Source organism: Netta rufina, assembly GCF_964035555.1.
Source record: "Netta rufina genome assembly, chromosome: 7".
NCBI lineage: Eukaryota > Metazoa > Chordata > Aves > Anseriformes > Anatidae > Netta > Netta rufina.
In genome coordinates this window covers 4,017,495-4,034,967 of record NC_140130.1, presented here as the reverse complement: position 1 = coordinate 4,034,967, position 17,473 = coordinate 4,017,495, and the positions used below count along the sequence as shown (strand labels likewise).

The following is a 17,473-nucleotide window of genomic DNA, read 5'->3' as shown; positions in this document are numbered from 1 at the left end:
GCAACTTACAAAACCAGTTAATTATTAACTGGTTAAATTATTTGGGATCCTGACTGCAACAGGACAGACACAAAGTGAGTGTTCTCCTAAGTGAAGTTTCTACATTTCTTCTAGAATCAAAATACAGCAACAGATAAATCTGGTTTATGGCTTTCTTGGCATTATTTCTGACTGCAAACATACTGTAAGTGCAGAAGCTATACTTCAGAGTAGTCTTAATTCCAGGATAGTTCTTTTATGTCTACATGCATGCACACTTGTGTACTTTTTGAGGATACATTTTATATTACAATGTGACATTTAGTGCATATCTTTAAGCAAAAAACAGTCTTTTCATGTATGTGCTTACAAAATTATGGCTTTTTCCATTTTTTGTTCCATTTTTTATTGTCCTGTTGCTGTTCCCCCCCCCCCCCCCCCCCGAAAGAAGGCAAAAACAACAAAACACACACCAAAACAAACCACAACAAAAAACAAACAAACAAACAAACAAACAAAAAAACCACCGTAAAATATCACCATCAAAACCTAATGTTCTGGTTATATACAGGATGTAGTGAAAGGTCAGTGTCCCTAAGAACTACTTGTAATTAGAAAAAGGGATGGAAGGGATGGCCAGGTCAGGATTCATATGAGGTATGCTCAAAAATTCAAGCACTTGGCATTACTCAGTGTAAATATATCAATGTGATATAAACTTGGTGTATGGAAAACAGTGTATTAATTTGTGTGGCTTCCAGTTAGTAAACTCACACCTTATTTTTCTTTTCTCATTTCTCATACTGTGTATCTCTATACAGAGACCACTTCTCTAAGTTGTCTTCAGTGACGTTGATAAATGTACGTGTGTGTGGAATTTGGTCGGATACATAACATGCAGCTGTTGAAGTGGTTTTCATTTAATACAAACGTTCATAGGAAATATCAAAAAGCCTCTTAATTTGGTTGTTTACTGACTAAATGGAGGGGGTAAGGGGGAAGCTTACAGCTTTCCCTGTGAGCCAAATTGGTTTTTGTTCTAAAAAGTAGACTTTGAAGAAGGCCTGGTAATGGAAAGTGAAGTATGTTTTGTCTAACAAAAAGGATGAGAAAAAGCTTCAAATAAAAACTGAAGGAAAGCAAATCTGCAACAGATGGAGCAACCCTGTTTTTCACACAGACATGCTGTAACGCAGGGGTAGTCTTCTGGGGAATACTGTTGAGGTAATACCCATGTATTTGTTTTTGATAGAATGAGAAGGGAGGCTTAATATTAGAAGAAGCAGCAGCTGATGGATGGGCCAAGAAGGCTTTTCTTCCTAACTTCACTTGCCAATTAATTGTTTTACATTTGTTAATATTTTTTCTGTGTATTGGCCGTTGTATCAAATGAATACTATATGCTCATCTAATGTTCAGTATAGCAAATAAAGAGCTGTTACGTGAGAATATTACTGCACCTGAACAGTTACCTAAGAGGGACAGATGGCTGTTATCTTTTGAAAAGATTTTGACATAACTGAAATAGCTACTATTTAACATGGTATTGTCTGCTATGTTACACACATTGTAAAACAGGTAATGCAGAATTATCCCGTTATACACCAGTAATCTAGCAGAAGGAAATATGTAGTTAATTTTCATTGTTAATCCTCCTCCCCCAAGGAAACTGAACTTTTCTGAAGTTGGTAAATTGACCAATTCCTCCATCTGATCCCAAGGCAGACATTCAGCATTCCCAAGATAATGCAGATTTCTTCTATTCTCCTTGGCCCAAACTAGGAAGATTGCCAACTCTTCGTTCTATGGCATTTGTCCTGAAATTATTAACAAGGTTATTGGCAGTGCATTGATTTATAACGGCTGTGCTTTGAACTATTTTACTGTAATCTGGTTAGTTATTTGACTGTTTAAATTATTTTCATTACCTATAAGATAAGGATTGAGTTGAATGAAAAATTCTGTGTAATCCTTGGCACGAATTAATTCTTTGAGGTAAGCCGTTATTCAGAAAACATTGCTTTTGTCGGTTTTAGACTTAAGGATTTTTGATTTACTAAGGACTTTCTGAGTTTGAAGAGAGATTTTCATGAAGTTAGTAATATTTTAGATAGATTTGGGTTTTAGATGTGGAATTTAGAAAGCAACAATAAATTTTCTATTTCCTAGCCATGGAAGGGCAGAAAACAGATTTATTTATGCCCTGTGTAGGGCCAAGTCATTTTTCACCTAAGGCAATAAAACTGCAGACTTCAGCTCTTCTTTCTTGGCAAAGCAAATGATATGGAAAATTGAATCTCTGCTTTCCTAGCAATGAAAATAAAACGTGGTTTGTTTGTGGTGTTTTTTTTTTTTTTTTTGGTAGTTTTTTTCTGCTTTAATTTATCAGCTCTGTAAGCAACTCTGCTTACAAAAGGGGCAAATGGGGTAAAAGAAGACTGAGCAAAGGCTGGTGGACTGTTTTGTGTGTGACGCAGCCTTCTGCTCATATGCTGAATGAGAATCTTCTCTTGTCTCTCTTGTATTTAAGAACTCTGTCCCATACAGTTCTCCTAACAGACTGCTGAAAAGCTAACAGGACTGAACAAAAAAATGATGGGAAAAAAAACACCACCTCCTCACCCCACCTCCCAAAGCGGAAGGGAAGGCCTAATTCCGCCGCCCCCCCCCCCCCCCCCCCCCCCCGCTACCCATTTGTAGTTCATCTGCTGGGAAAAAGAAGCAAAAAGAAGCCTCCCAGAATTTTAGCCTTAGGACTGTACAGTTGGCAAAAGGGAAACTGTCCTGTGTTTTCTGAGAGGGGATGTTCTGAGGAGAATAATAAATGCTTTGGATATTCATTGCCATTGAAACAAAAATGTGAGGCCTGGAGTGGAGATAAACTGGTTGTCCTGTGTATTTTGTGAACTGAATGTACATACGTGTACTTTGTAAAATAAGATTTTGTAAGGCAAATAACTTCTCATCTAATGGTAAAAGGGAAGCGTGAAAAATAATTGCTAAGTCTTAAGTAAAGAAAGAAGAAAGAAAACAAAGCTGACAGGTGGTGTCAAATGTTCTGATGAATTTTATGACCAAATGTGTAGAAAGGACTTGCTGATGCAGATCGGGAATGTTTCAGTAATTTGTAGAGCCTGAATAAGTTGAGTGGTTAGGAAGTTGCCTGGCAGAGAAGGACCTGGGAGTATTGGTTGATAGTCAGCTGAATATGAGCCAGCAGCGTGCTCAGGTAGCCAAGAAGGCCAACAGCATCCTGGCTTGCATAAGAAGCAGTGTGGCCAGCAGGGCTAGGGAAGTGATTGTCCACCTGTACTCGGCTCTGGTGAGGCCGCACCTCGAGTACTGTGTTCAGTTTTGGGCCCCTCACTTGTGACAGGACGAGGGGGAACGGGCTAAAGTGGCCCCAGGGGAGGTTTAGGTTGGATATTAGGAAGAACTTCTTTACCGAAAGGGTTGTGAGGCATTGGAACAGGCTGCCCAGGGAAGTGGTGGAGTCAGCATCCCTGGAGGTCTTTAAAAGACATTTAGCTGTTAGTGATACAGTTTAGCGGGGGACTGGTTAGTGTTAGGTCAGAGGTTGGACTAGGTGATTTGGAGGTCTCTTCCAACCTAGGTGATTCTGTGATTCTGTCCTTAGACTGTGTCCTTCTAGGCTCAAAGTTCTTACCATGTTTTCTCTGTATCACAGAATCGTAAGTCATTCAGGCAGGATAGAACGTCGAAGTGTAGTTCACCCTCCTACACAAGTTCACAGCTTGGCCAACTCTGACTAATCTCAACTCTAATTTCAGACCAAGTCCAGAGATTTCACAACCTTTTTGAGCAACTAATCTATTATTGTGAGCCTCATTATCCTCACAGTTTTGCTTTTTTTTTTTTTTTTTTTTTCAGATAGTATTTTGTTTCATTTTGACTATTCTCTCTTTTTCACCAGTGTCACATCTTAGTAAAGAAGTGAAAGACCAGAGTCAATTAATCTGTTAATGTTGTGATAAGATTACCTGGCAATGTTTTCCTATCATGCTATGTTATTTATTTCTAAGACGTATCATTGGAGATGAGGCGTATATGCTGATTAACTAAGTTATCTGTTCTTGGATCTGTATGGAAATGCTTGTAGTATTAGGTGCGAATATTTTTAAATGGTAGGGGTACTTTTTGGAGCAGTTTAGTAAAGCTGGTTTTATAATACAAGTCCGTTGAAGTATTCTTCTCTGTGGAATAGAAAGGGGGACCATTTGTTAGTCCTTGTATTTGCGATCAGATCTAGGAGATGTACATGTACCACATGAATTCTGATGTTACTGACATAGCATTGCGTCCTTGTTTGTCCACAGTGGGTGAGACGAAAAAAGATCTTATAGTTCAGTGCTTCCTAGCATACGAGTCTAGGCCAAAGGGCCTTCTAGTTGGTCTTTTCAGGAGTTGCCAGGATCAGATTTAAGTTGAAGGGGTTCATTCTGCTGTGCTGCGAGAAACTGGAGTTGTTGAATATGTTTTTTTTGGAGAACAAATTACAACTTTTGTAGGTTTTTACTGAAAGTTGATTGTAGTTACTTGGGTGAAGACAATACAATTTTAGAAGAATGTAGTTGATAATACAGTTACGCACATTTATAGTTTGAATAAAAGTGTATTTACATTGTGGAAGAGTGATACATTTCTTTTTATGCTTTGTAGTTTTCTTTTTCACGTTCTGCTGCAATTTTCAACTACTTTTCTATTCTTGTCCTATAAAATCTGCATCATATTACAGAGTACTAATGCATCAAAAATTGTTCTTTGTTGCCCTACATATTGTCATGAATACTGGGAATATGGAACCATCTCCTGTAGCTTTCAGAATCAAAATTGAGCTAACCGTTTGCAGCTTTTTTATAGTGAAAGGAGAGAAAGGGGCACTTTGAAGACCTAATTCAGCTGAATACACTTACATGTAAGGATGAGGGGAATTGCCCCTAAAACATACAGTTTCTCTCTGATGACCTATGAAGGGTATGTTGAAATTGAGAAGTCCAAATTAAGAGGCTGGGGGAAAATTGTATATGTGCTAGTCACCACTGTGTGTTTTTGTGAGGCATTTCCCTGATCTTGTAGGCCTGGGGAGAAGAGGACTGTGGTTAGAGAAGTGACCCATACCCAGCTGGGGTACTTCTTTTTTTCTTGCTTCTTTTTAGTTCTTGCCAATCCAGGTGTCGGTGCTTCTTGACTACTTCATATCCATTTTTCCTTTATCAGTATCCATTTTTAGACATATAGATGGCTGTATGCTTCTGCAGTGTACTTCTGTCTTCAGAGATCACAGAGCCTGGCTCATGTAAGGGTGTAGGAAAGCAGAAGGTCTTAAACATGCTGTCCTGGAATACATCAGGCTACTGAATGGAAAGCTGAAAATCCAGGAACCTGTCTGTAGGCTGAATTTGTTTCCCAAGAAATTGACAGAAAAGACAGAAGTAGTTAATATCTCAAACCATCCAAAGCTTACTGGGATTATGTTAAAATGGAAGATGGAAAGAAGAAAAACTCTTTAAAAGATTAATATTGCTGTAAGATTCTCACTTGTGAATTTCTTTGTAATTTGAAAACTTCATTATTCAATTAAGCTAATCATTTTGGGCTTCCAATTCTGTAATTAATAGGCAGTGTCTTGAAGAAATATTCTTCTTTCTTTTGTTACTCTTTAGATAGTGGTGGTTTTTTGTTGTTGCTTTTTTCTTCTATAGCTTTTCTGAGTTTATAAGCTAATGACTGAATCATTTATGCATATGTGAATGAAAACAAACCTCAAGGACAAGCTTCCATCTCAGCCAATATGTTACTCACCCTGAGGTAAAATACAAAAGAAATAGAAACTTAAATAAACATTTCCTGTAAACAAAAATGAAGGTCATATTTCATACTTCAGGATGAAGTGTCTGTATCTGAAAATGTACATATTAAAATGATCAGTGCAAAGAGTTGTTGCTTCTCTTTCCCTTCAAAAATTACCTTGCAGAGATAGTGATAGATCCGGAAGAGTTTTCACTACCTTGCTGAGGGGAAACTTACTGCAATCCACTCATGTCTGCCCACATTCATCTTCATGTTCTGTCACTGAGTACAATCAGTTTGGTCATGCTCGAGTTGGTATTGTTAAGAAGATGGGGAACAAACAGTGCTGGCTTCTGTCCTTCATTGGACTGGAGGCCAATATTTTTTTCTCATTATTTTCCCAGGAACAAAGGTGAAGGCCATTGCTTCCTGCATCCTCCTCTTTGCCTTTTTTAAGATGGATATAACAGTAGGCATTTACAGGTATTAAAACTGAAATATCCAGTTGTATGTGTTTAAAATTGAGCATTTTGGAAGCATCGTGAATTTATTTGCTGAGTAAATATTGTATCGTTGTGAACCATGCTGCTCAATACCATTCTTGGTCTGAGACAGAATAGCAGTGTTGCCAGCCAGATTAGCAGCAAATCATATTAGAAAATATCATCTAGTTTCTTAATTTTAGCAGATAGAATGTTAATACAGTTAATACAATCAGAGAAGATAGGACATCTATTTTCTTTTTTTGTTTTTTTTGAGCAATTCTTTATTTACACTTCTTTATTTTAAATTCTTGTATTGACGTTTCCAGTGACTTAAAACATTTAAAGATTACCAGTGATCTCTGGCTTGAAAAGTGACTAAGACACTGCCCTGCATGTAGAATGTAGATATTCTATTAATACTGGTAAAAGAGGCCCATGTACCGAGAAAATCTGCTTCACCAGATTGCTCATGGAGATCTAGTGCTGAGTGTTCTCTAAACTTTGGTATGTAGGAGAGATGGGAATTCAGTGCAGCATTTTTTATTTTTATTTTTGGTCCAAATAGAGGAAGAAGAGTGGTTGGAAAGGTAGTTGACTTATTTTATGAAGTTTCTTTGCTTGCTCTTTTGTCATGACAACAGATGATAGAGGAATAATTTTGGTTGTGTTTAAATATCAATACATTTCTACATCCAATTTATTGGTTTAGGCATTAAAGGCAAGTATGTTTTATTTTCCATCTTTTCTTCAAGAGACAGATTGAGTTTTCTAATGTCTCTTCATGGATTTCTTAAATTGCTAATATTTTTCTATTTTAATTTTCTTGGAATGTCTCCATTTGGCCTACAACTTTCTTGAACTGAATGGAGAAACTTTAATAAAAGTGCTTTAACAGAAGCTTTACTAGTGCCATATGGAGTGGAAGGGCATCACCTGTCTTTTTCTTCAAATGATATGCTAAGGAAGAGCCACTAGTTTTGTCCTAGAGATAGTCTGAGTAATGTCTTTGTCCAAACCAGCTTTATTATATGATAGTTAGCTCAGCTGAGAGAAGAGTTCTGACCAATATAGTTAACACCAAGATCCCAAAGGAAGATCAGAAGGTACAGTGAACCACTTGTGATAGCTGCTGTGGTGAATGGCAATCTAACAAGTTCTTTAAAAGTCTGTCAATTCACTGTAAGAATTAACTCTTAAAAGAAGTATTTTGAATCAGAGCAACGAGATGGTACATTGTCGTAAACTTCCTTTTCTGCTTTGGAATGTAGGATACTTGGATGAAAATAAAAAATTATCTAATGTATTTTATGTAATAGGAGGAAGCATTTGTAAGAAAGTTGCAGGTTAAAATGATCTCAGCTGGCCTGTCATCAGTGCTGTCTTTTTCCTTTTTCCTTTAATTTCTAAGACAAATGTTAACAGAAAATGCCCTGTGGAAAATAAGTTAAGCAGTGTTTAAGCTATTGATTGTGAAGTACCTCATCTGTGAAGAGTTTCAGATTATAGTGAGACTGTTCATGTAGGCTCTGCTATTCAGAAAGGCTACCACTCAGTATTACCAGTGTGTGGTAATATAGCCATTTGTTCTCATTGAGCATGTGTATTTTCTGTGCATTCTGTCATGCTGACAAGAGCTCATGAGTTTTTGACGCATAGCACTTGTGTCAAGTTCTCATCTGATCCGTTGTGAAAATTAGGGATGTAGCAAGAAAAAATGTAGCAGATAAGGACACATACTCTAGTACAAGGTGTATGGACAGTATGCAGTTATTCAAATCTGTTTCTGTTTTGGTCATCTTTGAAACATGGTATTTGCAGGGTCTTATATTTTAATTGTTATCTCCTGATGTTTTTCCATGCTCTGATAATTATGTTCTAAAAAGACTTAAAAGGAGAGTTACCAATTTGGAAGGAAGCAGCTAATGGGGACCTCAGGTTACGATGTGCAAGCCAGGTCTAAGGGTATTTATGTAAAGCTTTTGGCCTCAAGTTTGCTTTTTCTTTCTCCATGGAAGTCTTGCCTTTGACTTCTCTTGGAAGGGCTTGGAAAAAGTGAACTTTCCATTATATGTGCCATTTATATAGTATTTTCATTCATATAGAGTAGTAGGCCACATGCAGTTTTTATTGGAAAGTAACTTGAGATACATATAATTCAAGGTAGTAAGTTATTTATGTTTTTCTATGGTTGAGATTTCACTTAGTAAATATCAGAACTGTACCTTTCTATTTACAAAGCCCCTAAACCCTTTAGTTGTCATCTTTGCTAAGCAGTTAAAAAGCAGTGTATTCACACAAAGGTAGAGGTTGCTGCATCTAATTCCTTCTTAACACATCAACAGTAATAAACCTAATGTAATGGTGACTTGTACTTCCTTTTAGACATAACTATGGTAACAAAATTGGTTTTTTGTTAGTCCTTTCTCCTGCATTCTTTGCCTGTCAACCCTTAGGGCATTTCTGTCTGTGCTTCAGCCTTTGTCAACCATGTGCACATTCACACACTGGATTGTTTTTAAGTCTCATGCTGTGGAAGGCACAAAGGGAAAGATGCTTGAAAAAAGAGAAAGTATTAACCTGTATAAGTAGCACAGGATAGTTACCAAAATGTCTCTTTGCATCTTGCCATTTACCCCTTTCTTCTGCATAGTTGGCATCAGTGAAACTGCAATAGTTACCAGTCTTGCTATTGCCCTGTTCTCATGGAGATGATAGTCCATGGGAGTAGTTAGAGAATTTGAGCAGGGTGATCAAAGTCACTACAAGTAAACTTCCCTTTTTCTGCTGACCTTTGATATTGTGGACGTGTCCAGGAAAGGATTTGGTCAGGGACAAATACGTGTTTCCATATTCACAGAGGCATTCTGTGATGTAGCTGTTCTGTAAGCTGAACCAGAATTCATAATTTTTGTATAGACAGAATCCCAGGGTACTCATGCTAGATGCAGTTTGTAATTCAGGATTACCTGTTTGATGTGTTTTGTCTGTTCAAGTTACCATGATTTTACAATTTATTGTGTAACATAAAATGTAATTTAATGCTGATATACTGAATGGCAGTCATCTGAGTTAAAAAGAATCATGTATACTGTGAATTATTTCATGCTTTAATGCAAGAGAAGTTTTAAAATGGTACTTCTGAAGATAGAACAGATCTGTTACCTTCACATTTGTGTTTCTAATGTTGTTTTACAATAGTCTCTGAGAGACAGCAGATTTTAGGTTTTTGTAGAAAAGGAAATTCAATATCAAAACTAAGAGATGCTTTTGAAAAGCATTTAAGCTTCAAAACTGTAAACATACTCTTTTTTACATTTTATGGTTTTACCCTTTATATGGTTTAATTCAGTTTTATATTTAGATTACTTTGTCTATGAAGAAATAGGATATGCCCTTCAATACTTGTATTATAGACTGGAATATTAACATAATACCACATACTTGTTCTATGTGTAACCCTTGACATTCCTGGTACTGTTCTCCAGCCTGAACAGAATTCTTGCTCCGGTCCGTTACTCTTTAGTTTTATGGCCCATATTTCTTACTTTAATACCAGTGTTTTTTTTCTTTCATCTGTCTTCCTTCCTGATGATGTTCTTTTTTCCTTCCTGTTGCTATAAATTTGTTTATCAAGAATTATTTTGTTGAGCAGAAATGTAACTTTAATATTGCCACTGGAAAGGCTGAGAAGATGGATGTTCAGAAAGAAGCATAATAATCTCTTATAGAAAAAGAGTTGTGTAACTTTCCAAATATCATACTATCATAGAATGGTTTGGGTTGGAAGGGACCTTAAACACCATCTAATTCCAATCCCCCATCATCAGGGACACCTTCCACTAGAAATGTGTTTAATCTCAAAGGAAGACAGAATTGGTTTACTTCAACTCTTGTCCTTAGCAAAGACACCACTGGGTACCTCTTTTGTTAACTGTATAACAAAGATCAGCTCTCCACTGTGTGTTGATTTTACTTTAACATTTGCATGGCTTCTTCAACATTTGATAAATATTCGCTATATTCAGAAGATAGCAATTACTGTGATGTATACTGTTGGTTTTTTTTTTATAGTACTGTGGAAGAATAATCATGTTTTATTGCATCTGTCATCCCTTTAGTGGGATGATTTTGTGCATGTTTATTTTTTCTTTAAGCATTTCACTAGGAAGATCTTTTTTAACCCCTCTAGTGTCTCATCGAGGAACTTGTTTGAGATTTCGCTCTGTCACTTATGAATTTCACATATATTAACATCATCTCCCTGCCTGTCCCAAAATTCATGTTCATTTTTGTACTTGGAGTGTAGTATTTTGAATCTAGTAGTATTTGTACAGCTAAAAGGTAATTATGACATACATATGTGTTTTAATTATTATAGTAAAAATGTGTAGTTTTTGGATACACTGCAGCAGATGATTTAAATCAAGTGGGCAATAAGCCAACTGTCATACTGAGAAAAGATGAAGAAAAATACAGTTCTTCATTTTTTCAATGTAGTTTTGAGTTTGTGAGGTGATGAATTTGAACGAGGGAAATTCTAATAAGGGAGAAAATATTGTAGGAATGAAAGCATAACAAGAGGAAAGAGGAATTCTTTAGTTAGGGCATGACAGATAGCTGAAGGGGAGGGTATTGTGAGACAAGAAGGCACAGTGAAATAATGTAGCTGTAAAAGGAAGCCAGTAACACATAATTGTGTTATATATTGATAAGTGATTACATATGTTTATTGGGAGCTATATTTGCACATATTTAAATGTTAAGATTGTATCAAATATACATAGTAATGCAATAAGTGTATTGGTATGAAAGATGTAACTGTTACAGTAAAATATCAACATGCATTTTGTAATAATGTAGTGTATTGAAATTACTTGGTATCTAATGATGAAGTCTTAATACCAGCCAAAAATATTTCTCTATTAATATGATTTAGCATGAAGATTCTAACACACAGGCATGAAAGAAGTTAGTTGTTTAGGCACTTGTTTTTTGGCAAAGGCTCATCTTGTAGTAGCTCCTTTTGTCACAATGGTTTAAGAAGGTTTCAACAATAAATAATAGCCATAATCCCTTTAAATTTTCCTTCATACTACAAATATTCATGATACATGTAAGGTTTTGTGGTTTTGATGTTTTCTAGCACTTTGTAACTGACCATTTTGTTGTTGTTGTTGCCTGTAGGATAGTATGACATTACTTTTCTACAGATGAGTAAATTGTTTTTAAGGATCTCAAGTAGAGTTCAGTGTAAATGTCATGTTTTAAGTTTTACTTCCATTCATGTTGGCCAGTGTATTTCAATTGGGAAGAAAATCTAGTCAATGTCTAAAATAGGTCCAATGTTGTAAGAGGTGCCATCTAAAAATAAATGTTGTTTTATTTGCAGAAAGCCATATTCTTGAGGATGTAAACAAGTGTATCATCGCACTGAGAGAGCAAAATGCTGACAATTTAGATCGTGCAGCAGGTGCGATCCGAGGGCGTGCTTCAAGAGTAGCTCATATTGTTTCGGGTGAGATGGACAATTATGAGCCAGGGGCTTACACTGAAGGAGTGATGAAGAATGTTCAGTATTTAACCAAGAATGGTAAGTCTCATTTCTGAACTGTGTTCTCAGTTTCTTTAGTTGTAAAAGCATTATTTTATACGTCACATTTAAAAGGAATCCTGTGATTCTATGACCTAATGAATTAATAATGCACTGATGTTTCACTATATGGTATCTTACCTCCTTTCAGCATACTGTCCAATTATAATGATACCATACAGTTCAAAACTAACTTTTGAAAAATTAAATTACATAATTCATGTAAGGGTTTTTAACTTTTAGAGAACTTTCACTACAGTTTTTACATAAATGTAATTAGCAATGTTTGGAGACTAGTAACTGACGAGGCAGCAGCTTTCGGCTGTTTTACTGGCCTCAGCACATCTGTTTTATGCAGATGAAAGCTTGTAGAGACATAGAAGCAGGATCATGATTTGTTTATACTTACCTCTTCCAGGATTATTGTGCGGTGGTTAAACATTCTCAGACATATTCAATTTTGCTATGTGAATTTGGAACTTCTTAAAATATTTAGTAGTGTCCATTTCATTTTCCATGATACTAAAGAGAGTATTCTTTACTGGAATATCCCCATATTGGAAGCTGGATTGTAACAGTCCTATTCTATAAATGGTTTCTGGTTTTAATGTAACCAGTGTAAGGCTGAATATGGTATGAGGGGCTGGAGGAGGATCAGGAGAGATGAAGTATATCAGTTGTGTCACTATATGTGCTACTTTTCGTGAAAGACGATCTTACATGTCTGAAATGTAATTTCTGTCAACAAGAAACTGAAGCGAACTGTCAGCCATTTCCAATTGATGTTTTTTTCTACTTACTCTTTAAAGGGCATTACAAAGCATGAGGCTACTTGGGTGTGAACAGAATTGATTTTAATCCTATTTGTGTCCTACAACACTTAATCTCTGGCCTCATATTTTTTGATTCAGTATATACACTAGGAGTCTGTAAAGACCCCAGGACTTACATGTTCTCAGTGGCTGGAAGTCTAATAGTTGGGTGGTATTGCCATTAAGAAGTTTTCTGGTAATCTGTGTGTCTCTGAAATAGAGGATTCAGTTTCATGAACATAGAAGTCTGAATGCTAGCTCTGTCAGTCTAAACAGGTTTCTAATACGTTATGTTTGCTTGACATTTACTTTATTTTACTGCGAGAAAAGACAGGAAGTTTGAGCACTTTTTTAATCAGTTCAAATAGGTCCAGGACAGAACTGCCTTCATGTGAAACAAGTGAACTGACATACCAAAGAAGTTGCAAAAGGGACAGAATAGTGAGAAGATTTTGGAATAGACTTGCCTGGTTTTATCTCCTTTTCTGACATTTTGATGAGAAAATCTGAGAACTTGGAACATAATGTTCTGTTTTCGTAACTTTTGAAAGCACTATGACATATAGTTAAGGCAGAAGCAATTACAGGAAAGCATAGTTTTTATTCCTATGTAAAAACTGAGCTCTTCTTTCTTGAAACTGGTGGTATTGAAACACATCAGGAGTTGATGTGGATTTCTGTTCTGTTGCATTGCTGTGACAAAAATATATATACATATATATAAATCTGTGTATTTAAAAAAGACAAAGCATAAAATTGGTTTGGGTTGGAATATCTGGCTGTGTCAAGGGACATCAAGCACGGTGTCATTTGAGCAAAATTTTTTGTGGTACTTTAAACCTAAAAGTCCTGTACTTCACATAATTCAATAGGAGCTGTAAAAGGAAAAATGTACTTTTCATTCCTACCCTTATTTATATGATCTGCAGTGAAAAGACTTCAAATCCTTATGAGGATTTTTTGATTAGTTTTATTTTTCTACTGCTTCAAGAGACATGAAAAATGCAGGTAAGCTGCAGCCCTCAAGTTTAACCTAATGCACGCAGTTACTGGGTCTTCTAGGAGCCAGCTGAGAGCAAGGTGACCTTACTAGAAAAGAAGTTCGCATATTTTCTGCCATCAGTTTGTTTGCATGACTAACACAGTGCAGTGAAATGCATCTTTTATGCTCAATGAAAAGGTAATGTGTTACTGAAGAGACATTATAAGAGGAGGAGTATACAGTTAGTGAAAATAGAATTATGGAATAATAGTGTACTACACAGAAACTGCAAAAATGCACATGAAAGCCTAAGGTCACTGAATCTCTTCTGTTGGAAGACATCATGCAGCAAGATGCCAAAATTAGCTATTCATCAAATACTTCTTTAATAACTGCTGTACAATAGGTATTAAAAGCTGCTGCGTAGTTTCCTAGTTGAAGTTACATAGTCCTGTCCGGATACCAGTTGTTTTTAAACAAACAGATTTTATAGTACTGTATATTGGAGTATCTGCTTTCTCCAATTTGTTATTCCTCTCCTCTGTTTTGCATCTTCCCATTCACCCAACAACAAGAAAACCATAAGCAAAAAAACAGCAAAGCTCTGTCAAAACACTGTTAAGGTTGTGGAGTCCACCTCTTAAAAGTTCAGTTATACCAGAATAAAGGTTGTCTTTTTAGCCCTTGATTTGCACTTGGTATATGCATTATGCTGTTGAAGTATGTGATTACACAGTTAAGCTACGAAATAGCTGCTTAATTCATTCCACTGGATGGACCTGCTTTAGGCATTCACCAGGCTCACATATTGAAGGAGGCTGTTGTCCATGGGATAAGTTTTAAAAATAACGGGGCAGAAGAATGCAGGAGGACAGTATGTGATCTGATGGTGCAGATAGTTGGTTTGGACTGCCCTTGTGTCTACAGAGAGGTGACACTTCAGGTTAATGAGGCTACAGCTAAATGTGGGATGCAGGAATACTCGCCCCCTCCTGGTGTGAGCGAGCACTCTGAGTACATCCCAGCTCTATGTCAAGATGAGATTGGGAGCTGCTCTATCTCATCTTCTTTTCAGGTTTTAGTGGGAAGGACGTTAGGCTGTGTGGTCAGAAAAGAAACGTGCAAAACATTTGAACCAGCATCCATGTCCAGATGTTAGGAGATCAGCACTGAAAATCATGCCCTGGAAATGAATGCTCCATGGTCTGTGTGAAACCTTTACTGACTATGGGGGAGAAGAATGTTCAGCCATGTGGTCTACAAGCTTAATGAAGGCAGTTGTTGAAACCAGCATTTCCTATCTTGATTTTGCAAATGCAAATGTGGTAGAGGTGCAGGTTGTATTCTTTTATGTTTAAGACTGAAAACGTTAATATTGGCACCTCTCCATCATTCCTAATGCCTGGTACTGTTGATTAGATTGAAAAGTGCAGGTCCTTGCATTTTGATAGGATTTGTTTACTGTTGCATGAATGCAAAATGAAACCTTTAAGGAAGACTGATTATAAAAACACAAGGTATTTCCACTTCTGAACTGGAGGAGTAACCCTGTACTGTAATTTTAAATAATCAGTCTATTCATTTTCCTACCTTCCAGAATCTGCAGTAGTTAAATTTAAGTAAACAGTTTATATTATGGTATCTACCTGTTGATACAGTAAAAAGCCTGTGTTTATTGTAAATAGTGTCAGCATTGTTTCTTTCATGTCAAAGTATAATAATACACTGTATAAAGTGCACATTCTTTTTATATAGAAGTATGTATACATGCATATAAATCCTCTATTTATTTAGGTTTAAGGATCTTGCGAAAATAAGGAAAAGGGATGGAGACAAATACTTTAACTGTATTAAGGCGTCAGCACTTTTAACTGTGAGTCACTGTAGCTTTGAGTCCACTTGTTCTTATGCTAGTAGGGCTGAGGGACGTAGAGGAGCCCATTTTCCACAGCTTTTTAAAAGCAGAATCGTGAAATGCCTTGTGTGATTCACTTAGGGATAGGGTCTAACGTAAAGTTTAGAAATACTGATGAAGGTAGGTTTAGAATGAAATGCATGTTTCTATTCTCAAATTGTAGATCAGCTGTAGGTGTTGTTCTGAAACTGCCATTGGCAAGACACAAAATATCGATCCCATTCCATTTGAAATATGACTGAACATAAGTTAAGACAGAGTTTAATCTATAAGAATGGTGATACCAAATTTAAAGCTGAACATGAATTTGAAATTGTCTCGCTGCTTCAGAAAATATTTAGAAGCATGTACACAGCTGTGAATTCCAAAAAAATTCTTCAGAGGGACATCAGATCTATCAGACCTGATACCAACAATGCTGATTATAATTAGGAATTGAAGAGCAGAATAGATGGGAAGGGTTTTTTTAAGCAATTCATCATCTGGGTAAGTGCGAGTTTCTAGACATTTCAGAGTCAAGGAAAATCTCATATCCAAACAGTCCCATAACTTACTTAGGAGGCTGTAGGACATCTCTTTTGGGTGTTACATATACATGCTTCTTTGCTATACCAAGGGGATACCAAGGAAATCTTTGGCCTGATTATCTCCTTTGTGGGACTTGTGAGAGCTGTATTAAGACTATTTCTAATTAAAGACTTTCTCAAATTTGTGCATTTATGCATCGCCAGTTTGCGCATTTTCTTCATGTGTCAATGTGAGCAGCTCCACATGAGTGAGCTCCACAAGCTCCCTTGGCCCCAGTGGGCCAAACACTTTAAACGTAGACCTGTTTTGGAGACATTTGGTTTGTGTTTAAAATCCTTACAAGTTCAAGTTAACCTTTTCTGAAGTGCTTTCCTGTGGTTTTGTCCTGAAACTCATTCAATTCATCCTGACCCAGTTGTCTGTTGTATGGGCAATGTTTTTGCATGTTGTTTCCAGTGACTTTGAAGAATTTGGAATTAAATAATTTATTTATGTTTATTTCTTGGTCCCAAGAATGGTGTCTTGGACACCTTCCGGAGTCTCCTCTCACTTCCAGTGTGATCAGTTGCATAGCCTCTGTGCTTACACTGGTCTACTCTACCTCAGAAAGGACTTCGCTTGTATAGCACTGTATTAGGAAGAACTTCTTTACCTAAAGGGTTGTTAGACATTGGAACAGGCTGCCCAGGGAAGTGGTGGAGTCACCGTCCCTGGAAGTCTTTAAAAGACGTTCAGATGTAGAGCTTAGGGATATGGTTTAGTGGGGACTGTCAGTGTTAGGTCAGAGGTTGGACTCGATGATCTTGAGGTCTCTTCCAACCTAGAAATTCTGTGAAAATTCTGTATTAAATGATTCAGCTTGATGGATTAACTCTACTGCAGTACTTTTCTCTGGGAAAGAAATTTATCTCAGCAAGTAGAGATGTTAGTGTTATCTGATGTTGATCTTGCTTCTTCTGTTGTGTTGTTTTTTTTTGTTTTTTTTTTCATTTATGTCCGTATCTTGCACACTTACATGCATAAGCTAGTAACTTTGTATTTTTTAAGTTGCTTTATTTGCTTTTTTTCAAACAGTGGTTCCTAGACTTGTAGTGATAGCTTATGCTAAGCAACTGACAGTTTCCTTTGTCCACTGTCAGAATTGTTTGCAGTAGGGATTATATATTTTATCCAATTCAAAAACTTTATTCCCTCGAAAGATACCATCCAAGGAGGTAACACATGGAGGCTTTGTGGCATTTTATCCTGTTCACTCTGACATAAAGTATTTTATTTTATTTTTGCATGCCATCTAAGCCAAAATAGGGGAAGAGTAGTATTTTCAGAGACTTTATTGTCTTGCCTAAGACATACCTACAGGTGATGTAGAAC

At 36.6% G+C, this 17,473-nt stretch overlaps 1 protein-coding gene across 1 annotated transcript in view; it reads left to right on the top strand.

Annotated features, from left to right (window-relative positions):
• The window catches only part of CTNNA3 (catenin alpha 3), a 456,005-nt gene that overhangs the window by 330,684 nt on the left and 107,848 nt on the right, over nt 1–17,473 (top strand). Inside the window, exon 12 of the mRNA XM_084289960.1 lies at nt 11,665–11,865. Within this exon, the coding sequence (XP_084146086.1) occupies nt 11,665–11,865 (201 nt within the window). The remainder of the gene's footprint in view (nt 1–11,664; nt 11,866–17,473) is intronic.